General features: G+C 44.9%; 1 protein-coding gene across 1 annotated transcript in view; it reads left to right on the forward strand.

The window, feature by feature from the left end:
* The window catches only part of MALRD1 (MAM and LDL receptor class A domain containing 1), a 900174-nt gene that overhangs the window by 582017 nt on the left and 292169 nt on the right, over positions 1-25988 (forward strand). Inside the window, exon 28 of the mRNA XM_073677476.1 lies at positions 7113-7270. Within this exon, the coding sequence (XP_073533577.1) occupies positions 7113-7270 (158 nt within the window). The remainder of the gene's footprint in view (positions 1-7112; positions 7271-25988) is intronic.

The raw sequence follows: 25988 nt of genomic DNA on the forward strand, positions 1-25988 counted from the left end.
GACCCTCCCGGGAGTACTGGTTAGCAGTAGGGGCCTGGTCAGTCTGTAAGCAAGTAGGATCTCCCCTGGCCAGGTGGAGTTGTAAGCCTCCCCGACTATCTGCACTCTTTCCTGGCTACCTTGCTCTATGTGGGTAGAAGTAGCCCACGTCCCTGAGTATACCGTGTGGTGCTCACCCGTATGGCCGGTGAGTTGGGGCCTTCCGTTAGCCTCCGCTTCACGATGGCGGTGCTGATCCCTTGCTTGTGACCCTGCCTCCGGGCTTCTAAGGCCAGAGGACATGGAATCCCCTGCCGGTTGGATTCTGCTGCTGGACCTGGATGTCCCCACAGCCTCGGACTCCGTGTCCGGGTTTAGTGTCTTCAACCAGGGCGAACTCTGCTCAGCTCCAGCCCCTGGTATTCAGCTACTGTTCCTACAGAGCTCCTAGGTCTTCCTTTCCCTGTGTCTGCTGTCCTCCAGACCTGACTGCGTCTCTGTCTGGGACTTCACTCTGACTCTCCTAATCCCGCCCCAGACCCAGTTTATAAGGGAAGATTCCTCCCCTCCCAGGTCTGGGTGGGCCGTGTTGCATGCTTAGGGCTCCTGACCAGAGAAACCTCCCACTTGCTCTCAGACATAATATTTCTATTACTGTGGCAACCAGACCCCTGGGGTGCCACACAAAGATCTTTAGAGATAGACTAGTACTCTTTAGACTGCTTGTGCTTCGTGATAATAGCATTCCTGGTCTGCTTAGACAACTCTTTTGTCATAGGTCAAGAAAAGTAATGTGAGCACTAATGAGAGGAGGACATTTAAGTCTAATTTCAATTTAATCACATGCTTATTTTGTTTTTTTTGAAAACAATGCCAGGATATGATTAATGGTTTCCTTTATTTTAGTATCTTGTGTGTTTCCAAACAGGTTCACTAAACACTTTATTTAAGAAGATATGTTACATGTTGCACTTAATATTGAGGGTGCCAACAATGTTGAACACAATTGTACCTGGCTCTACTTTCATTATTCGTCCTAAACTGCTTGTCTCATGAAGACAACCCCTTTTTGAATGGGTCTGTTACTGCTGTTACTGACATGGGATGCCACTTTTGGTCTGGCATATCCCTTGAAGTGGTCATTTATGGAATGGATGCCTGGAATATGTCCACCAGAGTGGATCAGCTCTTACAGATTGGCTTTTTATTCTGGCTTATAGAAGGTAGTAGAGGCCTCCCTATACGATGTCTATATTCCCCAATCAAACATATGGATAGGGTTTGTCTCCAAGAGACAACCCCTTTAAACTTTTAACTTATTTTATGAAAAGAATGATGAGCAATGTCAAAATATCCACGTCCAAGTACATGATTATTAACTCTATCCTAAGCTATTCTTATTTGGAAACTGAGAAGTAGTGCTGATCTTTGCCATTTCCATCCTTTGCCATTTATCAAGTGAAAACAATGACATTTTGGTAATGATCCATTTCGATGACGTGAGAAAAACTAGTACATAAATCAACAAGCTCGTAGTTGTCATTATGTCAAACCAAAGACATCTACTGTACACGAGAGACTGAGCACGTCTACCATGTTCTCTATATTCATGTATTATAAAGTGCATGGATATATGTATTCCCTTCATGTAGCGCTCTATAAATTAGGGTAATTGGGAGTAATTGATATTCTGAAGTGGAAAAGGATGGAGCCAGGTTAATGCTTCTCATGTATTAACCTTGTACAAACCTGCTGTCATTAAAGTTGACCTGTCACCTTAACACGGGAAAGGGATTTATACTATTGACTTATCAAGAATGTCAGGAACCTTTGAAGCCCTTCCTGACTACTATTTATAAGGTTTTTATATTCATAAGGTTCAGGTTCTCAAAGAATTAATATTTATGAAGCCATAAAATGGATGACACCGTTGTCACTCCTGTATCAGACGTACGGTGAATGAGAGAATAACGGTGCAGTGTAAAACTTGGTGTTTTTTAACCATTTGTCAAGAGAGTCATAAATTACAACCACTGAGCTCCAATTCAAAATCTGTAACATTGCCCTTAGAGAACATGTGCCGCCATAATACTGGTGTTTTTTTATGTACTTTTATTCACATCAGTGCACACAGAGGTTTAAACTCAGAATTTTCATGGTGACAATGAGATTGGTAGCAGTGGCATCAACGTGTTTCGAGTGACAGCACTTAGAGTGCTGTGTCACTCAAAATGCATTGATGCCACTGCCACCAATGTCATTGTCACCATGAAAATTCTGAGTTTAACCCTCTGTGTGCACTGATGTGAATAATAATACATTCATTGTTCAAGAGCTGGATTTACTTCATATTAATTGCCTTCACGCTTCGACAGAGCATTACTCCATGTTCCGAACCACCAAGATTAACGGCGAGATGGATAATTCTTTACTTGTTTTATTATGTGGTCCAGGGACCTCTGAGCACCAGGACCTTGTTAGGATTGTTGCTGTCTGCATTTCCTATAGCAATACCTTTGTGTAGAAAATATCTGCATAACTCCCCTCCTGCATTTCAATTTAATGGGATTTTCCATTTTAGAAAATCCCTGTTCACACACTATAGTTTGCTTAATAAAAAAACAAAAAAGTTCTTTACTCACCCTCACCTCGTCTCCGCTGCTGCTTACAGTGTGTTTTGTTGTCTGCAGAACTGATGTCAGACAATAACTGAGCTCAGCAGCCCTCTGTGGCTTGTGCCATCTACTTTGGCAAAGCTGCTGAGCTTACTGATTGGCTGCCTTGCTGTTGAGCTCAGTGACTCTTAGCGGCTCATACTGTCTACATCAGTAGAGCCGCTGAGCTCAGTTATTGTCTGCAGCACTGACTTCGAGACACCAACCAGGATCTGGGGTGAAGATTCAGCGCAGGGCCCAGGTTGGGCAAATAAAGCGCTTAAAAACATTTCTGAAAGGGAACAATCCCTTTAATATTTCTAGGCTTTGACTGCATTCTCAATTCCTGTTGCATCTGGAGACTTATTTGAGTTAATCTCTGAGCTTGATTGGTACATTTAGTTCACGTCTCGATGTCCACGCCCAAAGGTCCATTACCGCTGGGCACCTTCTCTGACGCGCCCCCAGGGCTGTGGGGTACTCGGTGCCTGGCCGGTGGAAGCTGAGAAAAGGGATACGTCACGGCGGCTGGCCCGGTCCGTGGCCCAGGGCGGTCAACAAAAAGGGGAATGTTATTTATATGGGGTTTGTAGTTTTAGGAAGTGTTCGTGACGCCACCTGTGGTACCTGGTAAGGATTACCAGCGCTGCTGCAGTCCTCCGGGGGTGATGGGATGGCAGCTGGGATGTTTCTGCTCCCCACAGGTGGAGCGGGCCCCCGGGGCAGTGTAGGTGCAGATGGTGGTGATGCTGGGCATTGTAGTGCAGAGGGAGATATGGCGCAGCTGAAATAACTGACGGAGCCAGTGCAGTGCAGCCATCCGAGTTTTTACTCACAGTTTTCATGTAAGTTCCACAGATACACTGCTCGGGTGCCAGCCTCCCACTCCGCGCTGCGTCTACCAGAACAGGGGTTCAGCTCTTCCTCAGGTAGGTCAGGAGCACTTGACGGAACCCCGCTTTCTTATGTTCGTCACTAGACCGACTTCTCACGCTGGGTCTTCTCCCTCCTGCCCTGCGCTTCCCCATACACAGTCCCGATCAGGTGCTCTGAAGTCCCTCTGGGCAACTTGGAGTTTCCGGACCTACTTGACCCTCACGGTGACTAGGATGAGACTGTGGCAACTGCACTATAAAAGTCAGAAGCCTCCGTTTTTTCCAGCCGAGACCTGGAGTAACACGGCTGGTCCAGGGGCCGGTCCCCTTCTTGCGGCCTGATCCCTCTGACACCTGGCAGATTCGGGGCGTACGGGTGCCGTCCTGCACTCGCCGTACCCCCTGGGATCCCTTCTATGGAACGGAGCCTTCCTCCTCTGCTCCCCTCCTGGGCCTCTATCACTAGGCCCCACTTGTGGAACAGAGCTCCTGAAGAGACTCTGCTCCTCAGACTGCTCACTGACTGTTTTCCACTGACTTACCTGCCACCCTAAGATGGCTTCCCTTTAGATATCTCCTACAATGGTGCTCCCCTACTCTACATCCTCCACCCACACCCACTACTGGTTCCCCCTACCTTTGGTTCCCCCCACTCCAGCCAGGGACAGGGCTCAGCAGGAAACACATTGCATCTTGCCCCTCCAGCCGGCCTGGAGCAGTATAGTGTTGAATGTGGGTGTTGGGGTTCCGGGCAGCACTCCCTCCTTACCTGAGAGAAGGAGACACCACACCTCTGGGTGAGGTGCAGTACTTCTGTGGCGACTGAACCCTCAGGGGCGCCACATCTTCATGAGAGACCTTTGACCTTGTACTCCTTGTCTATTTGTTTCTGTTTTGTCTATGTAGTGTGTATTGTCTTCTCCCATGATTATTCTTTTATATGTACAAATTTATAGATTTATTGAAAATGTTTCTCAGCTTCTCCATGCCTCAAGTTCATGTAATTCTGTTGAAAATATAAATTGTCTAAGCACAACTTTTTTTTGAGAATGATTGTAAAATTTTAAACTCTCAGTCTTTTTTGAGGTGTGGAATAAACTTTGATTTGACTAAAATGATAAATTACCATTGGTGAAAATTGATCGGCCGTGCAGTACAAACAAATGATCATTCAATGACTTGCATCATCTAAATGGTTGTCCTTCGATTAACGATCCTTTTATGTGAATAAAATTTCCATACTACCTGCGAACAACCTTCTTGTGGATGTAGCAATTTGAGGAATTAACTGTTACTAATTGATCTGTTGGGGTATGTAGCACTCAGTTCTTAAAGAAGAGAAGTCATCAAAAATGTATTCCATAATCCGACCTCATAATCTATGTATTGGTGTGGATAGTGTAATAAAAGAAACTTATTGCTCGCCATGTTCTCCGGTTTCCAGCACCACTTCCGGTCCCATGTGACTGCTCTGTAGCTTTGCCGGCTCACACCACATTTACTTTGTGGCGCTGTTCTGCTTTACCAGTGTAAGTCTATGAGACTGAGAACAAGGTTTCGTAGACTTGCATTAACAAAACACCTTTTGATCGCATATAAAGCCTTGTGTGAGCTGGCTAGTTCCAATTCACAGCCTATGAGCCAAAATAGGACAGAAGCCACGTTGGAAACTGGAGAAGATGGTGATCGGTTAGTTTTATAATGCACTTACATAAATAAGTAGGATGGATTATGGGTTATAAGTTTTGATGAAAAATCAGTTTTGTTGGCCCATTGATTCCATGAAAATCATTGGGAAAAATGATACATACTTTCTATATACACTAAAGAGAAAAACTCCTTTCCTCCATAACCAACATATGACCAAGGCAAAGTATGTTAAATAGAATAGAAGTTTTCCAACCAATTATCTAAAAAAACAAATAGAATGCTATAAAATAGAAAAATAAATAATACTCCCCACACGAGTACTCCGCCACCACAATGGCAACACTTCTATTAGTGTTCTGTCAGTCTCTTTTCTTCTTTGTCTAATGTGTTAACAGAACATATGACCACTGTAGCCAATCATTGGCCGCTGTGATGATCTTAGTGGCATGACATGGACTTATAAGAACAGAGAATAAAAGGTAATATTTTTTGTTCTTTTAGAGCATTTTAGGTTGTTTTAAGAAAAAAAAGTGAATGGCAAACCACATAATGATTTTTGTAGCATGGAAAATCTTCAAGAAAGTACTGATGCTCCCTACTCTTAAATCTATGTGCCTCCATATGGCTCCTCTGTTCAGATTTTTGCAAATACTAGAGATGAGCTAATTGATTCATTGCAAATTGAATTTTAGAAAATTCACTGAAGCTGGCAAATTCAAACAATTTGCAATTTGATTTGCGTGAATCAACGAAAAAATACCCACTATCATTTTACACAAAATAGAAGATTATATGAGTCAAAAAAGGCTCACATGACTTCAGATGTGACTGCATGGGCTTCCCCATAATGCCTTGCAGCTATTACATGAAATTGTATTGCACAACCAATAATGAGGAACTATCAGAGCCTGTATAAAAGCAGAGGCAGGGAATGCAGCAGCCATTTAAGGCCACAGCCCCACTATCAGTATTGGGTCTGTATTCATTCAGTATTTTGTCTCGGGAATGGGAGCCAAAATCAGGAGTGGGAGATAAATGCAGAAATTGGTGACTTGTTTCTATTATACCTTTTCTCTGATTGTTCCTCACCTGGTTTTGTCTCCCACTCCTGAGAAAAAATACTGACCAAATACTGATAGTGGGGCCATGGCCTTATATTGAATCTGGATTGTGAGAGCTGACAGCAGAGCCATAAAGTTAGGCCATGTTCACACATTCAGTATTTGGTCAGTATTTTACATCACTATTTCAAGCCAAAACCAGGAGTGGGTGGAAAATACAGAAAGGGTGATGGGTTTCTATTATACTTTTCCTCTGATTGTTTCACTCATGATTTTGGTGTACAAATACTGAGGTAAAATACTGACCAAATACTGAACGTGTGAACCTGGTCTTAGGGAAAGAAGGCTTTAAAACACAGAGTAAACACTACAATTAGTGTGTATGATAGCACAGCAGTGAAAAAACAGCTACCATCCATTTACACATATCCATATATTTTGAAGTCATTTGGACATTGCTAAGGCTGTGTTTGGCTTAAAGAGTTAAAAAAATGTTCAGTACAGTCCGAGTAGACCTTAGTGTGTTACACATGTGTTTTCAGGTCAATTGGAGGCTTTGTTGTACTTGCATTTTGCGGCGAGTCAATTGTCTGTGAACAAATTTTTGGAAAAATTCTACACAATTGGCAATTTTGAGTTTGAAATGCATCAATCATCTCTAGCATATACCTAAGTGAGTATCCTGCAGTAATACTGTATGAAATCTGATGGACATGACATTGGAAGCTTTCCGACATAGTATTGGCTCGTACACATCTATTAGTGTGCTTTTATGATTGTATGTAGTTGTATTATCATTGTGCATGAAACATAAATCTTTTACTTTTGATAATAATGTTAAGTACAACGTCTAATATAACCAGTCTTTCCGCTCCCTGTGATTGATACAATAGGTCACTTTTTGTACCTCGAGACATCTTATCTTGGATTACGTGGTGAAAAAGCCCACCTGAAAAGCTCCAAGTGGAAAGAGTCGGCAAGGAATTGTATGCTGACGTTTTGGTACTACATGTCATCAAAAGCTACCGGCCAAATACGGGTTCTTATAAAAGTAAGAGATACATACGTTTTTTTCCGCATTAAATGGATAATGGTATTCCCATTGCATGCACAGAGCCCCAGGCCTCCCTACCTCCACGCTCACACTGTGGGATCAGATACAACAGCTTGACTTCCATTCACTGTAAGGGCAAATATTTGATTTGCTGAAGAACATATATGAAACAGTGGATTTGCCCTCAATGATAGAAATGCAGGTATCACTACCAATGGTTATAAAGCGCTTATCTAACCTATAAGTAATGACTGTTGCTGGTTGCTGTGTCTGTAAATGAGTGAAGAACATCACTATCGATCACTGGTGAGGCCACATCTTGAATATGGGATCCAATTTTTGGCTCCAAATTTTAAAAAGGATATTGGGAAGTTAGAGTCAGTTTAAAGGCGGCCAACTAAATTATTACAAGGGATGGAAGGCCTCCTATAGGATGAGAGGTTGGAAAAGTTGGTCTTGTTTAGCTTAGAGAAAAGGATGCCTCAGAGAAGATCTCATATATATGTATAAACATATGTGTGGTCAGTACAAAGGAATGGAATAAGACTTATTCCTTCCAAAGACCATAATAAGGACCAGGGGGCGCCCATTACGGGTGGAAGAAATGCGATTCCGGCACCTAAACAGGAAAGGTTTCTTTACTTTACAGTCAGAGCAGTCAGACTGTGGAATGCGCGACCACAAGAAGTAGTAATGGCCGACACTATAGCAGCTTTAATAAAAGGTCTGGATGCTTTTCTTACAACTTATGGCATCATAGATTATAAATCATCAAGAAATAGAGAATGTAGAACTGGTGGACAAAGGTTGAAATTGATGTACCTAAGTCTTTTTTCAACATATGATCTTCTTAACCCACAAGGGCAAAGATGTAAACGTGAAGGTGGACAAAGGCATGAGATATCTCCATCAACTTTAATGTAAACCTTCCCATTTGGATTTAAAAAGCTAATGGTCCTACTGTGACTAAAAGTGGCCTCCATATTTATTTGTTATAGAGATGATTCATCTGAAATTTATTTGGGGCAGCTTCGCTCAATTCAGATGGAAGATTCGATCTGTCTGACAAAAATGTATCCAATTTGTAAGTGCCTCTGCTGATGTTTATCATGGTCTAAAGTCTCTCTAGAGCCCAAAGAATAATAAATTGAGGGGTAAAAAGTAATAAAACACATTATAGCCAACTGTCTTTGGCCTTTAACTGTCCATATGCCGCTACTGCTGAAGTTCCGCCAGAACTCTGCTCCTGTCTTGAATTCTCTCTGTGCTGAGGCTAGTAATTGGCATCATGCACTCACGTGATAGGCAATGCATATGATGGACATCAATGACCTGCACCGCCCTCTCGTGACCATGTAAGGGGGAAGACCAGGGTGTAAGTACTTTCAGAACAAGGGATCAAGAACTGCCGGGGCCGTGCCTCTGGTTGCAGGGGGAAGACAGACTGCGAGCACAGGAGACACAATACTTGCCTATGCAGATTTCTCCCAACCATTCATACTCCACACTGATGGGAGCCTACATGGTCTGGGAGCCGTGTTATCCCAAGTACAGGAGGAGAAAGAGCGTGTGATTGCGCCTACGCCAGTCGCTCCCTTCACGACTCCGAGAGGAACCCAGATAATTATAGCTCTTTCAAATTAGAGTTGCTGGCTCCGGTTTGGGCAATGACCAAAAAGTTTGCCGGGTCCGAAGTACTGGTGAGAACAGATAACAACCCGCTGGCTCACCTGGAGAATGCGAAATTGGGGGCCCTGTAGCAGCGATGGGTGGCCCGCATGGCCAGGTACCGGTATAAGATCGCCTACCGGTCTAAGGCAGAGAATACTCACACCGACGCCCTCTCCACAGTGACATATTAACGGCCTGATCATGACCGCGATGAAGATTTGGAGATGGATGAGGTCCCTAGCTTCCGAAGTTTCGTGGGACCGCTGGTCGCGGCGCAGGGACAGATCGGAGAGACGTTGGAAGAACAAGTGCTAGGGCAGCCATGAGACGACTGGGTTCGACTTCAACAGACTGACTAAGAAGTCGCCTAATTACGTCAATGAGTGGCTTTGAGACAGGTCCCCAGTCGAAAGGAGAGGAGTACCCTGTCCCCGGGGGCCCTGAAAATGCTGGAACAATGGGAGAGACTTTGTTTGCGAGACGGGTTGCTGTACCGACGGGTACAACTACTGCGAGAGTTCGGGATCACTTGGCAAATGGTGATCCCAGAGAAGTTGGTCGGAGTAGTGGATAAGGAGGCTCATGAACGAGGGGCTTACTTCGGACCAGAAAAGACATTTCAGTGCGTGCAGAGGCTGGTGTATCCCCCCTGACTGCGAGCAACAATGGAAGACACTTGTCGAAGATGTCGGAGCCGTGAGCTAGTTAAGCTCCCGGACCAGCGGGTCCCCATACAAACTATTTTGACTTCTGCCCCCTTGGATCCACTATTTGACTGTTGGACCGGCACATCTCGGGTATGAACATTGCCTAGTGATGACAGACCACTTCACAAAGTTTGCGGTGGTGACCCCGACCAGAGACCAGACCGTCGAATCTGCTGCGCAGGCCATCTGCCGAGACTTCATTCGGGTGTTCGGCTGCCCAAAGAGGATCCATTCCGATCAAGGCGCCCGCTTCCAGGGCCGGGTGATGGAAGAGCGGCATTGGTTGTACAGGATTGAGAAGTCACGGACTACTCCTTACCACCCTTATGAAAATGGGGCCTGTGAACGCTTTGATCGGACACTGATCCAAATGCTCCGCACGTTGGAGGAAGATCGGAAGGTACGGTGGCCTGAGTTTGTGGCCGAGGTGGTGCGGGTCTACAACAACCGAGTGAATAGTACAACGGGATTCACTCCTTATACCTTACTGTTCGGGCGAAAGGGGCGAGAGATTACTGAGTTAGAGCTGGACCCCGAGGAGGACTACCCACGGACGGGGATGTCTTACTGGGTCCGGGAACACCGGCATCGACTGCAGACCCTCCGACGGTTGGTACAACAAAAGTTTCGGGAGCTCAAACATCTTGAGACATTGCCTCTTCGAGGGACAGCTCTGAGGCCCGGGGAGCAGGTGTTGATTTGAGACAGGCTGCCCCGATGCAAATTGAGTAGGCGGTGGGAACGGACCCCGCACCGAGTGAAGCGCAGGGTTGGCGCTGAAGGACCTGTGTATGAAGTTCAACCCGAGGGGGCTGAAGGAGCCCCTACCAGAGTGGTTCACCGTAGTATGCTGCGGCCCTGTCTGTCTAAAGATGACGAAGATGAAGAAGGATCACCTGCTTCTAGAGAGGGTCCTATCACAGTTGCCCCAAGCCACAATGTGGATGAAGAAGAAATGTTGATTCTACCTCCGAGCCCCAGCACTCGATTACCTGCAGTCCCCAGTGCAGGCGGGGAGGGAACACCATTGGTTGAAGCCACCGGGCAGGCGGAGATTGGGAATCCAAGTGTCCCTGCACCCCCCATCGGTCAAACTGAGTTACGCCGGTCAGAACGGACAACTGCAGGAGTGCCTCCTCACTGTTACGAACAAGATCAATTTATATGGCAACGTATCATTCAGGAAGTCCAAGTCCTTTGGTGAAGGAACTCTCGCCCGTGGAATGGCGAGTTAAAGGAGAGCAGGAGTGTAAGGGGGAAGACCGGGGTGTAAGTACTTTCAGAACAAGGGATCCGGAACTGCCGGGGCCGTGCCTCTGGTTGCAGAGGGAAGACAGACTGCGAGCACAGGAGTCAGGTGACCGGGAAGCTGGGGGCGTGTCCAGAGCCAGGGCTCAGGTGACCGGGGAGCTGGAAGCGTGTCTAGGAAGAGGGAGAAAAAGGAGTTTTGCGCGGGAAAGCAGGCAGTTAACAGTGGGAGTCAAGCCCGACTAGAGGGAGAAGAGACGCAGGGTCCGTGGAGCCGAGCAAGTGAGGTGCAGTGTTATGGACTAGGGGCTCAGGGGGTCAAACCGGAGACCGCCCGCTGCCGCCAGAAGATGGAGCATTGTTTAGGCGAGGAAGACAGAAGAAAACAACACCGGCATCAGCCGGCATCTGCCTTGTTGGGAACAAGAGTCAGCGAAGTGTAAAACTGCCGATTACAACCGTGTCAACTGTGCTACATCTAGCCAAACTGTGAATTGTCGTTTATAGTCTGTTACCTGCTACTCCCCTTGTTGTCCCCATATTTCCCCTGTTACTCCCTGCGTGTAGATTGCCCTGTTACAGTAAATCCCACTTGTTTATTAACCCTGTACTGGCTGCTCTGTGTTTCTGTGTCACTGCATCTAAAGTACCTGTGTTACAACAACCACACAAGGTTAATCATTGGTTTTAGCATCAGAAGAGCCGAGGACTGGAATGGAGGACCAGAAAACTGCGAAAGAGTAAGAGTAAGGAGTCGGACATGTGAGCACCTAGGACAAGTGACAATAAAGTGTAACAGCCGACTGTCATTATGTTGAATTCATGAGAATCTATTCACAAAAAAATGTTATTTGCCACAATACAAAATTGTCTGAAAATTCATAAAAAATTTAATTTGTTACAGTGTAAGGGGGAAGACCGGGGTGTAAGTACTTTCAGAGCAAGGAATCCGGAACTGCCAGGGCCGTGCATCTGTTTACAGGGGGAAGACAGACTGCGAGCACAGGAGTCAGGTGACTGGGTAGCTGGGGGCGTGTCCAGAGTGAGAGCTGGGAGGTCAGGTGACCGGAAAACTGGTGGTGTGGGGAGAGAGAGAAAGGGACGAGGACGTTTGCGCGGGAAAGCGGAGCTGGGTCCTCCTCAGCAGAGCAGTGTGAGAGGGTCCATGCTCCTGGCTCCAGTACTGGAAGAAAGAGTCGAATGCAATGGACCGGAGAAGTCAAGCCGACTAGAGAAGAGACGCAGGGTCTGTGGAGCCAAACACGTGAAGTGAAGTGCACTGTTATGGACTAGGGGCTTTGCGGGTAAAACCGGAGACCGCCCGCTGATGCCAGAAGACGGAGCATTGTTTGGGTGGGGAAGCCTGAAGAAATCAACACCGGCCTCAGCTGGCTACTGCCTTGTGGAGGAAAAGAGTCAGCTAAGTGTAAAAACTGTCGATTACAACCAGTTCGACTCTGCTATATCTAGTTAAACTGTGAACTGTCAGTTAAAGACTTTTACCTGCTACTTCCCTTGTTTTCCCCCATATTTTCCCCTGTTACTCCCTGCGTGGAGATTGACCCTGTTATTATAAACTTCCCCTGTTTATTAACCCTGTATTGGCTGCTCTGTGTTTCTGTGTCGCTGCATCTAAAGTACCCGTGTTACAACAGATCCATTTGTTCATGTCTAATATAGTGGAACAATAGAACTGGACTGCTGAACGTCTGATTTGTTAAATTTCTTCTTTTTCCAGAAACATTGTGGCATGCAGAGTTCTAGTTTGGGTTTCTTTCACCCAGGGCAAAGTTCTAATTTACTGTCTAGCCTTATATCTAAATACATTGCTCCTAGTTTGCTTGTGTCTCCCTTGACACCCAACATCCAGGGCCAACCTGATGGTCCAGTCTGCCAGCCAAGAAAATCAAAATGAACCCAACAGCAAAATCTCATGTTTGGTAAAGTTGTCGTCCCAAAGCAAATATTCAGTTTGTTCATTTATCTTTGCATCTGGATTCCTTGGCTCCTGCAATAACAATAACTTATACTTTGGTAATATTTTTATCCATATTACAAATCTAATTTAAATTGCTTAAGATTTTTTTCAAAATCCACCTTGGTACAAAATCAACATAGCATCCATGCCATGCAGTAGGATCATTATATTTAAATATACTCATAATATACTCATATTTTTGAGCCAGTGTGAAGACTGTAAATATGAAACTTTCATATCCCCTAGCATACATCCTCTTTGATATGTCTATGCAATCGATAACCTTTCTCTAGCTGAAGCCAAAATCACAGTACATCACATGTGATAAAACATAAAGTCTTCTTCTTTGCCTTCTAATTATGTTACTAAGGCATTGTGCAAGTTTTTCGAGCTGCAAATGTTGAATTAGCATTACTTAAAGACTAGTGTTGAGCCACCCCCGTAGTGTTCGGGTTCGGTTCGGTTCGTCGAACACCGGGATGTTCGAGGAACTGTTCGTCGAACTGTTCGTCGAACACCTTAGAACACCGTCGAACACCGTTAAAACCAATGGCAGGCAAACAAAAACACATAGAAACACATAGAAAACACCTGCAAAGGTGTCCAAAAGCTGAGAAACTGCTCAGAAGACACTCTCTTTAAAAAAGCCGGCCGGCAAATTCAGCAGCGGCATACACCGGTACCCGACAATTTAGACAAGAAGGAATAGAGCATCACACATAGATTAGATAGATAGAAACATGTCAGTCACATATATATGAAGTACTGTGACAGTGTTGCTTACTGTACTTGTCATTTAGTGTAAAGGATTTATTTAAAAAAATAATAGTGTTTTCATGCACTGTCTCTTTAAAAAAGCCGGCCGGCAATTCAGCAGCGGTACCCGACAATTTAGAACAGAAAGATAGAGCATCACACATAGATTAGATAGATAGAAACATGTCAGTCACATATATATGAAGTACAGTGATAGTGTTGGTTACTGTACTTGTCATTTAGTATTAAAATAAAGGATTTATTATTAAAAAAATTGGCGTGGGGTTCCCCTTAATTTTAGGCTCTAGCGGAGGTTAAGCAGACGGCTGGGGCAGATGTTTGAAGCCTGGGAAGGGGGTAATGCCCACGGAGCTTCCCAGGCTACTAATATCAGCCCCCAGCTGAATACATAGCCTTTACTAGCTATTAAAATGGGGGACCCCCCAAAAAAAATGACGTGGGGTCCCCCCTAATTTAATAGCTAGCAAAGGCTAGGCAGACAGCTGGGGGCTGATATTAATAGCCCAGGAAGGGAGCCATGAATATTGGCCCCCTCCCAGGCTAGAAACACCAGCCGTCAGCCGCCCCAGAAATGGCGCATTCATAGGATGCGCCAATTCTGGCACTTAGCCTCGCTCTTCCACGCTGCCCTGGTGCGGTGGCAGGGGGTAATAGGGTTGGGGTTGATGTCAGCTTATAATGCCAGCTGACATCAAGCCCAGGTTAGTAATGGAGAGGCGTCTATAAGACACCCCCATTACTAACCCCATAGTCAAAGTTAAAAAAAACACAAACACCCAGAATAAAGTCCTTTAATTGAAATAAAGACACAATCCTTTATTGTTCTAAATTAAACCATACTTACCATCACGCCCATTCCAGCTGAAGCCAACGATCTCCTGCAATAAAAGAAAAATAATAAAGCAACCTCATCCTTACCTTTCCATGGTTCCCACGACAGCTTCAGCTCTGCTACATCGAGATGACAGGCTGGACCGCAGCAGAATGCTGCCATCCAGCCTGTCATCCCGCAGACACTGAGAAGCGCAGGCTTGCTTGCGCTGCTCAGCGTCTTTCTGTGACGACATCCAGATGAGCCGAGTTCATGTCCAATGAACTCAGCTCACCTCATGCACTTCACTGACAGCGTGGGAAAATTCTCACGCTGAAGCGCTGATTGCAGGAGAATTTTCCCACGCTGTCAGTGACGTGCATGAGGTGAGCCGAGTTCATTGGACATGACCTCGGCTCATCTGGATGCCGTCACAGCGAGACAGTGAGGAGCGCAAGCATGCCTGCGCTTCTCAGTGTCTGCGGGATGACAGACTGGATGGCAGCGTTCTGCTGCGGTCCAGCCAGTCATCTCGATGTAGCAGAGCTGAAGCTGTCGTGGGAACCATGGAAAGGTAAGGATGAGGTTGGTTTATTATTTTTCTTTTATTGCAGGAGATCGTTGGCTTCAGCTGGAATGGGTGTGATGGTAAGTATGGTTTAATTTAGAACAATAAAGAATTGTGTCTTTATTTCAATTAAAGGACTTTATTCTGGGTGTTGTGTTTTTTTTAAATACTTTACTAGAAATTCATGGCGGTCATGTCTAATACTGGCGTGACCCCATGAATTTTGGGCTTGGGGCCAGCTGATAATACCAAGCTGGCCCTAACCCCTTTATTACCCAGTGAGCCACCGCACCAGGGCCCTGGATGAGTTGGGTACAGCGCCAGAAGATGGCGCTTCTATGAACGCGCCATTTTCCGGGGTGGCTGCGGACTGCAATTTGTAGCGGGGGGGGCCCAGAAAGCTTGGGCCTCCCTGCGCTGCAGATTCCAGCCCCCAGCTGCCTAGTTGTACCTGGCTGGACACAAAAATAGGGCGAAGCCCCACGTATTTTTTTTTTAATTATTTCATGAAATTCATGAAATAATTTAAAAAAAATTGACGTGGGGCTTCGCACTATATTTGTGTCCAGCCAGGTACAGCAGGCAGGAACGGGCTGCCCCCAACCACCAGCTGCCTATTTGTACCTGGCCGGACACAACAATATAGGGAAGCCCTTTTTTTCTTAATTATTTCATGAATTTCATGAAATAATTAAAAAAAAAATACGTGGGGCTTCGCCCTATTTTTGTGTCCAGCCAGGTACAACTAGGCAGCTGGGGGCTGGAATCCGCAGCGCAGGGAGGCCCAAGCTTTCTGGGCCACCCCCGCTGCAAATTGCAGTCCGCAGCCACCCCGGAAAATGGCGCGTTCATAGAAGCGCCATCTTCTGGCGCTGTACCCAACTCATCCAGGGCCCTGGTGCGGTGGCTCACTGGGTAATAAAGGGGTTAGGGCCAGCTTGGCATCAGCTGGCCCTAAGCCCGAAATTCATGGGGTCACGCCAATATTAGACATGACCACCATGAATTTCTAGTAAAGTATTTAAAAAAAACACAACACCCAGAAAAAAGTCCTTTAATTGAAATAAACACACAATTCTTTATTGTTCTAAATTAAACCATACTTACCATCACGCCCATTCCAGCTGAAGCCAACGATCTCCTGAAATAAAAGAAAAATAATAAAGCAACATCATCCTTACCTTTCCATGGTTCCCATGACAGCTTCAGCTCTGCTACATCGAGATGACAGGCTGGACCGCAGCAGAACGCTGCCATCCAGCCTGTCATCCCGCAGACACTGAGAAGCGCAGGCTTGCTTGCGCTCCACAGTGTCTCTCTGTGAGGGCATCCAGATGAGCCGAGTTAATGTCCAATGAACTCGGCTCACCTCATGCACGTCACTGACAGCGTGGGAAAATTCTCCTGCACTCAGCGCTTCAGCGTGGGAGAATTCTCACACTGAAGCGCTGAGTGCAGGAGAATTCTCCCACGCTGTCAGTGACGTGCAGGAGGTGAGCTGAGTTCATTGGACATGAGCTCACCTTATGCACGTCACTGACAGCGTGGGAAAATTCTCCTGCACTCAGCGCTTCAGCTGGGAGAATTCTCACGCTGAAGCGCTGAATGCAGGAGAATTCTCCCACGCTGTCAGTGACGTGCAGGAGGTGAGCTGAGTTCATTGGACATGAGCTCACCTTATGCACGTCACTGACAGCGTGGGAGAATTCTCCTGCACTCACCGCTTCAGCGTGAGAATTTTCCCACGCTGTCAGTGACGTGCATGAGGTGAGCCGAGTTCATTGGACATTAACTCGGCTCATCTGGATGCCCTCACAGAGAGACACTGTGGAGCGCAAGCAAGCCTGCGCTTCTCAGTGTCTGCGGGATGACAGGCTGGATGGCAGCGTTCTGCTGCGGTCCAGCCTGTCATCTCGATGTAGCAGAGCTGAAGCTGTAGTGGGAACCATGGAAAGGTAAGGATGAGGTTGCTTTATTATTTTTCTTTTATTGCAGGAGATCGTTGGCTTCAGCTGGAATGGGCGTGACGGTAAGTATGGTTTAATTTAGAACAATAAAGGATTGTGTCTTTATTTCAATTAAAGGACTTTATTCTGGGTGTTTGTGTTTTTTTTTAACTTTGACTATGGGGTTAGTAATGGGGGTGTCTTATAGACGCCTCTCCATTACTAACCTGGGCTTGATGTCAGCTGGCATTATAAGCTGACATCAACCCCAGCCCTATTACCCCCTGCCACCGCACCAGGGCAGCGTGGAAGAGCGAGGCTAAGTGCCAGAATTGGCGCATCCTATGAATGCGCCATTTCTGGGGCGGCTGACGGCTGGTGTTTCTAGCCTGGGAGGGGGCCAATATTCATGGCTCCCTTCCTGGGCTATTAATATCAGCCCCCAGCTGTCTGCCTAGCCTCTGCTAGCTATTAAATTAGGGGGGACCCCACGTCATTTTTTTTGGGGGGTCCCCCATTTTAATAGCTAGTAAAGGCTATGTATTCAGCTGGGGGCTGATATTAGTAGCCTGGGAAGCTCCGTGGGCATTACCCCCTTCCCAGGCTTCAAACATCTGCCCCAGCCGTCTGCTTAACCTCCGCTAGAGCCTAAAATTAAGGGGAACCCCACGCCAATTTTTTTAATAATAAATCCTTTATTTTAATACTAAATGACAAGTACAGTAACCAACACTATCACTGTACTTCATATATATGTGACTGACATGTTTCTATCTATCTAATCTATGTGTGATGCTCTATCTTTCTGTTCTAAATTGTCGGGTACCGCTGCTGAATTGCCGGCCGGCTTTTTTAAAGAGACGGTGCATGAAAACACTATTATTTTTTTTGATAAATCCTTTACGCTAAATGACAAGTACAGTAAGCAACACTGTCACTGTACTTCGTATATATGTGGCTGACATGTTTCTATCTATCTAATCTATGTGTGAAGCTCTATTCTGTCTGTTATAAATTGTCGGGTACCGCTGCTGAATTGCCGGACGGCTTTTTTAAAGAGACGGTGCATGAAAACACTATTATTTTTTTTGATAAATCCTTTACGCTAAATGACAAGTACAGTAAGCAGCACTTTCTCTGTACTTCGTATATATGTGGCTGACATGTTTATATCTATCTAATCTATGTGTGAAGCTCTATTCTTTCGGTTCTAAATTGTCGGGTACCGGTGTATGCCGCTGCTGAATTGCCGCTTTTCATGTTTCACTGTTGGCACTGTTCCCATCGATTTGGGCAATCACTGTAATGCCACAACCACCATGGCTGTGGCATTACAGTGAGTGGCAGACAATCCCTGCATGATTGGTGCTCTAAATAGCGCCAGACATGCAGGACACGCTTTTGGTGTACGAACAGTTATCGAACATAACCTCGAACAGCCGAATTTTTTGCAAATCGTTCGGGTTCGTCGAACAACTCGAACACCGCCCAAAACAGCTCGAATTTGAGATTGGCGAACAGTTCTAGTCGAACACCGCTCATCTCTATTAAAGACTCACTCCCAGATCGAGATAGATTTTTCAATAAAGAAACTAGAAACTAGATTTTTGCTCAGCTGGCCCAACATGTTATGATATTGCTCTGCCGGGAATATGAGTGATGCGGATCAATACCTGAATGGAGAAACTAAATTTCAAGTTGTCTTCAAGGAACTTTTAGAAAAGTAGCACAATTGTATTTAAACTAAGGTGGCAATTATGATGGGCCTTCAGGTAATAGAAGAATCTATAAAGCACTATAAATCCTCGGAGTACTTATAGCCGAGCTGTTGACTGATTACAGGATTTAAGACGCCTTGAGAGAGCAGACGGACATCTTCATATCATAAAAAATACTATTCTTTTCTTATAAGTGTCTCAGATCGCATAAGACGGAGTCAGCTATACCTATAAACCATAACCGTCACTGTCAGTCATATTAGCTGCTCTCTGTCAAATGCAGTAGCTGAACCTTCGAAATTTAAAAATCTCTATTTTTACATTACCTGTTACGTTAAGAGCCCCTGAAGAATTAGGATTTGCCAGAAAATATTTTGGAAATTCAGTTCACACGAATCCAACTACCAGTCAGACTGAGACGTAAAAGTAGCCTTGGCAAACAAACCCTACCAGCCCACATTCAACATCATACCCTTATCCCAAAATGCACACATTGCAGAAAAATTGTGTTACATAAGTGTGACTGACAGTTTTATTTAGTCACTCCTCAAAGGGGTTGTCCACTACTCAGACCACTCCAACTCAATTACTTTATTCCTATATGTAAAATAAAAACAGACTGTACTCACTCCTGGTAGCGGCGCTGTTCCAGCAATGTAAGTGGAAGCAGCAGCTCTCACTTCCTCTGGATGTCAGTTTCATCCAAAGAAAGTGAGAGCGAAGCCGCCCTTCAGCGTCTGCTGATTGGCTGCAGGGCTTATGTGACATAACGTTATGCAAGCCCTGGGAGTTTCGACAATGATGATGCTGAAACAGCACTGGCTGAGGTGTGTACAGGTTGTTTTATTTTACATAGAGGAATATAGGAATTGAGAAGGGGTTGTCTGAATAGTGGCCAACCCCTTTATATAAAAAACTATGCAAGTTTGGAATTGCTGTTATTGTACTGACTTGGATAATCCCAGTTACAGGTCATTTTCCAATATAATGCTGTTGGAAACCAGAAAACATAGAATTGTGTTTTTTTTTTCACAATTTCATCCAACTTGCAATTTTTGTTCTGTTTTTCCAGACATTTCATGATAAAATGAATGGTATCATTCTAAACTCATCCCGCTAAAAAAAAAACCCTCATATGGCTATGTAGACAAGAAAATAACAAAAATTATCATCATTCAAAGAAGAGAAAAAAATGTAATGACAAAAAGTTGCTCAGTCCAGAAGTGGTTAAATGTCTCAATTTGTCTTTTCAAGAGATTTTTTTCAGATGTCAGATTTTCTTGTACAAATGCTATCCGTGTTTTTCGCGGACAGCACTCATATGTATAACAGTCTATGGGGTAGTTCATAGATTTGATTTTTTTCCCCTGACTGAGTGGTCCGCAGAAAAGCATGGAGACTTTTCAGATATTGATCCGAGTGTTGGATAAAACTAGCCAATGCCAGTCTATAGGTCTGTGAAAAAAATCAAGCTGTGATGAGACTCTGATTAAAAACATTAATGAATCACAGGCTGTTATTTGCTTCGGACAAAAATCACTGACGTCTGAATAAGCCCTTACAGTTGGTTGCATAGAAGGTTTCCTTGATTGCATTCTACAAGCACATAATAAGTGTCCCTTTGCAAAAATAATATACCACACTGTATGGTGTTTTTTTTTACTCTGTGGCCAAAATTACTCAAAGTATGCCAGAAAAACTGGAACTGTTTCCTACACTAGAAATGTTACTCCAGTCTCGAACTAGAGTAATATTTCTGGCAAGATGCACAGAGGTGCCTCAGAAGATGTGTGGAATTCAATAAGTGAATTCAGGATATCTTTTAATATACAAAATGCCAGCCTTATTGAATTGGAGTACCATATGCTATTACAAACCTGAAGAAAAAAAATAGAATAGAGTAAACCAGAAAAAGTGGGACAAAAGTACATCTTTTTTGGCCTCTGCTTGGTGAATGGAGCGCTATGCAGAGGCGTAACTCCAATTAGTGCAGGGGTTGCAGTCTCATGCAGGCCTTGTAGATTAAGGGGCCCAAACAATCTTTTTAGCCCCTATAAGAAGACCAATACTATTACAGGAAAGAAAGAAGGAAAGAGTGGATCCTAGGGGTACGGGAAGTGCAGGAGGCCACCCTTACTCCCCCCAATCTACCAGGAGTGGAAGGATCAGGCCACAAAGGGGACCGGCCCCTAACTAGTGAGAATTATAACATTCAGCTAGAAACCGGAGGCTTCTACATTTCCAGGGTGTAGTTGCCACAGCCGCAATTAATCGCCAAAAAGGTAGCCACACAGGATCCAGGGAACTCCAGGTTTCCCGCCAAGATCTGAGGTCACCGGCTTGGGACACTATTTGCGAGGCGCAGGGCAGGAGGGTGAGAGCTAGCGCAGGAAGACGACCAGGAGAGGCACACAGAATGGGGTTCTGTTAGGTGCTCTTGAATTACCTGAGGGATTGCTGAACCCCTCCCTGAGTAAACACCAGACGACGTGGGTGGTTATGAACTGCAGTTGTAACCAGGAGCAATGTGATAATCATGAGTAAACCCTGAAGACTGCAGCCCACTGTCTCTGTGAATTATTGCTGCGCCATCATCCTCTGCACTACACTGCACAACAACATCTACCTCATCTATAATCACCACAGCAATGCCCTGGAGCTTAGCTCTACCTGTGGAGAGCTGAACCAACTCTGCTGCATTACCAGAGATAAACCAAAGACAAGAAAAATAAAAATACCCAAATAACTGGAAGTAAATGGATAGATCACACAGTGCAAAAATAATAATAATAAATAATGAATAATAAAGGGTATTTAGTTAACATAATTTTGATCAAAATAATGTAAAAGCTATCCCGCCGCGTCAAGGCAACCCTCATGGGACAGTCCTAGCTCTAATATTAAAAACCTTACCATTTGTCAAGTGACATACATATGGACAAGGGCAGAGAGACTGGATCCCTATTATAAGCATAGACCCAGGGCAGAATGAGCTCTTCAGCTCAGACAGAGGGCAGCCACACCCTTTTATATGCACTAAAGCACACTGAGGTACAAAGAAAAAAACCTGAAGGTCTGAACTGAAACGTAAACTGACGTGCCTGCAAAATGTAAATGCATGTTCACACAAGGCCATTAGACAGAGATAAACCAAAGACAAGAAAAATAAAAATACCCAAATAACTGGAAATAATTGGATAGATCGCACAGTGCAAAAATAATAATAATAAATAATGAGTAATAAAGGGTATTTAGTTAACATAATTTTGATCAAAATAATGTAAAAGCTATCCCGACGCGTCAAGGCAACCCTCATGGGACAGTCCTAACTCTAATATTAAAAACCTTACCATTTGTCAAGTGACATACATATGGACAAGGACAGAGAGACTGGATCCCTATTATAAGCATAGACCCAGGGCAGAATGAGCTCTTCAGCTCAGACAGAGGGCGGCCACACCCTTTTATATGCACTAAAGCACACTGAGGTACAAAGAAAAAAACCTGAAGGTCTGAACTGAAACGTAAATTGATGTGCCTGCAAAATATAAATGCATGTTCACACAAGGCCATTAGACAGAGATAAACCAAAGACAAGAAAAATAAAAATACCCAAATAACTGGAAGTAAATGGATAGATCGCACAGTGCAAAAATAATAATAATAAATAATGAATAATAAAGGGTATTTAGTTAACATAATTTTGATCAAAATAATGTAAAAGCTATCCCGTCGTGTCAAGGCAACCCTCATGGGACAGTCCTAACTCTAATGTTCTGCTGCATTACCAACAGCTCCAGAGGACCTGCTCCGCAGCGGCGGCTCCATATAGCTGCATACCACAGGTGGCGTCACGAACATTAAACATAAAAGCTACAATCCTTGTCTTTAAAACCCCTTTTATTGAACACCCTGGGTCACGGACCGGGTCACCGCCACTGTGACATCTCCCCTAGCAACGACCGGCCCGGCTACCGAGTACCCCACGACCCAGGGGGCGCGTCACATACAATAAATATACATAAACATGGTAGCGGTCATGTCAGTAATCTGTAACCTCTGGGCGATAACCCTGACAACCGCCTCTCACCTGCCACCAGCCGCCTATTTGTTTTTTATTACTCGGCGTTGCATGACATTACTTGTGCATCATGCTGTGATGATGATGTTGTGCCAGGCCAGCTAATCAAAAGATGGCTGGCGATTCCATCAGATAGGAGACGGTATCAGACCAGCTGTCATAGATTGCTGACGTGGCCGCGGGACCAAGTCCTGTGGATCGATTTGCACCTTTTCTACTATCCATAGTATCACTTTACTATTGCAGTTTGGACATACTGAAGTTGACACCTCTAGAAAAATATGCATATTCACCCAAATGTGTATCAGCATCTACCACTAGTCCATTTTTAGCAGTTTAGCAACATTACACTTGCCAACATTTGAATCCCTAATTGTATTAGTTGTCTGGATTGAGAAGCGTGTGGTGTGCTCAGTGAAATAAAAATAGCAGGCATGCTCACTTCCGTAACCGCTGACTGTCTCTCACTCACCCTGACTGTAGCGGGAAAACAAGGTTCTGCAACTGGAGTCCTGTGTGAGAACACTTGCCACGGTGACGGATGAGGAAGAAGCAGCAGATGCGGTTGATGGAGCGGCTGGTGGTTGGTGAGGCCCGCTAGTCTGAATTTTATTGCAGTGAAATTTCCAGACTAAGGCATGTTGATCGCACATGTGCCAGTTCATGCATGTAGTAGTCAAATTATTGAAATTTTTTCCTCTACTCAGTCATTTTTTACAAAGTTTGCAGATAACGTTAGTTGGGTCATCCTTTGCGGTCTCAAAAAAGGCCCAGGCTAGTCAAACCTTGCCGTCCCTGTGAACTGCAGATCCGTGACCATTGCTGGCCATAGCCACAGTTGTGGCTGTGGATGCAGTGCTTGTCGTGATTGCATCACTCCATGTCTGTGTGGGAGGCCACAACGTAACCTCCTGATCTTCCTCCTCTTCCACCTTATCTGCTGAGCTACTCAGCTGTGTGCCTCTGGGTTCACACCAAGTGGGATCTGCAACCTCATTGTCATCCGCTCTGTTCTCCCACTCCTTGCCCTGAGAGTCACCCTCCTCCTCTTCCTTCCCTGACAGCACAATATAGTCGGCATGCGCCTCAGGTATTGAGTCTCACCAGGATCACCTCCCCCAGGGGTTAATGTCTGGTGACGAGGGTAAGGGCTCTGCTCTGACTCTACCTCGTCCTGGCCCAGATCCAACAGAAAAAAATTTTGGGCATCAGTGCAGACGCTTTCCTCCTCTTTAGTTTGTGAATCTTTGGAGCAGACTTCTGATGCCGATGGCATAGAATGTGTGAACAGCTCTGCAGTCTCGCCCGTCTGTGGTTCCCTACAGTAAGTAGGGCAGTTGGAGAGTTGTGATGCAGGGGGAAACAAGGGTAATTGGGGTGCCGCTTTTGGGAACTGTGATGTGTGTGATGTTGAGGTGGAGGAAGAGGAGGAGGGGCCACTTGATGCGGCGTTTGCCATGCACTGGAGCACATGTTCTTTCTGGCCGTCATCTACAAAGGGTACCACTGTGCAGCTGCCAAAGAAAGGGAGTGGAGTAGCCTGTCCAGTAACAGAAGTTGTCAGTGGTCTTTGGATAGGGCAAGACGGTGTTTGTTCAGTAGTGCTTTCACGAACATTACCACCTACCCCATGTATACCTTGAACAGCAAGCCTATTCCCTCTTCCACCACGACCTCGCTTTTTCACACTCATGTTGGATGTACCCTTCCCCTCTTTTAACCAGCTGTTTAACAAACCTATGCCCTATGTCAGTCACCTGTCACTAAAATACCAATCAGTATTTATTTGCTCAGATAGCGTGGCTGGAGCACGCTATTAGCAACTAAAATTCAGATTATCTAATGTGTACCCCTGGATGGAGCAGAATATCAGCACAAAAGAATTAAAAGCTCAAAAGTGGCCTGGTTTATGTAGCATGGTACTACCAGACACAAAAATTTAGATTTTCTAATGTGGACCCCTGGATGGAGCAGAATATCAGCACAAAAGAATTAAAAGCAAAAAGGATTGATCTACTGGAAGGTCGATTTCACAGCCACACAGGATACAATCTATCTAAACTAGCTGAATGACAAGCAACCACCTAGCTACCTATCTCACTATCCAATAGCAGCAGCAGGAGCAGACACTCTGTACTGTTACACTGACAAAATGGCGCCAAAACAACATGTACACTCTTTAAATGGAGAGGGACATGACTTCGGCAGCCAATGACACAAGCCCTTGTGTCTGGACATTGTGGATGATACCAGTGCCCTGAATGGCTGCCGGAATCTCCACACATTAACATATAAAGTTAACAAAAAAAATGAAGAATAACAGTCCGCCGCTCATCTGACCTCTCCCCACTCACTCTCCTCATCAAACACGTTCCTCCCGCTCATCATACAGAACCACTATCCTAGCCAAACTCCTAAAAAAACAGTAGTGGAAACATGATCATTTACTGCACTTTGACCAAAATTTGCCGATTTAGAGTAAAAACGCTTAGGGGTCCAAACACGAATCCGAATGTGCAATGTTCGTGCCGAATTTGAGATTGGCAAACGTTTTCTGAACACGTTCGCTCAGAGAAAAGGCACAGCGAAAAAGTATTGAACACTCTTACTGAAATTTATTTAATACTGTTGAGGGAGGGCAGTAATGACCCTTCACGGTTGACCAAGTGAGTGTCAAATTATTATGTTACAAGGTTGATTGCACAATCCAATAGAAAACCAGACGGAGGCAAAGCTCTGTATGGGGGGATTCAAGAATCTCTAATCCCGTTTATTTCTACTTAGCATTTTATATTGTTTTGAGTATATCAATAGCCAATCACCTACACCCATACTACAAGCTTGAACCAATGTTAGTACAATTATTACGGAAATACACATCTATAGCTCTCCAAAGGTGGTCCTAGCTCTTGGACAACTCTTCTGGTAATTCTTTTCACTGTTCTGTATGAAATCTTGCAGAGAGCACCTGGCCATGGACGGTTTATGGTGAAATTATGTTCTTTCCACTTTTGGCCCCAACAGTGCTCACTGAAACCTTTGGTAGTTTAGACGTTCTTCTGTAACCATTATTATTTTTCACTGAGTGGCAAGATTGCTTTCTACTCTTTCTACTTATTGACACATTTCAGCTGGAGTGATGAAGTTCCATGGCTTTTTGCACCTCTTACTTTATGTGTTCAACACTTTTTCCCTGTTTCATTTCTAATT

The sequence above is a fragment of the Phyllobates terribilis genome, unplaced genomic scaffold (genome assembly GCF_046119375.1).
Source record: "Phyllobates terribilis strain yellow unplaced genomic scaffold, ASM4611937v1 Scaffold_4__5_contigs__length_816908805, whole genome shotgun sequence".
NCBI lineage: Eukaryota > Metazoa > Chordata > Amphibia > Anura > Dendrobatidae > Phyllobates > Phyllobates terribilis.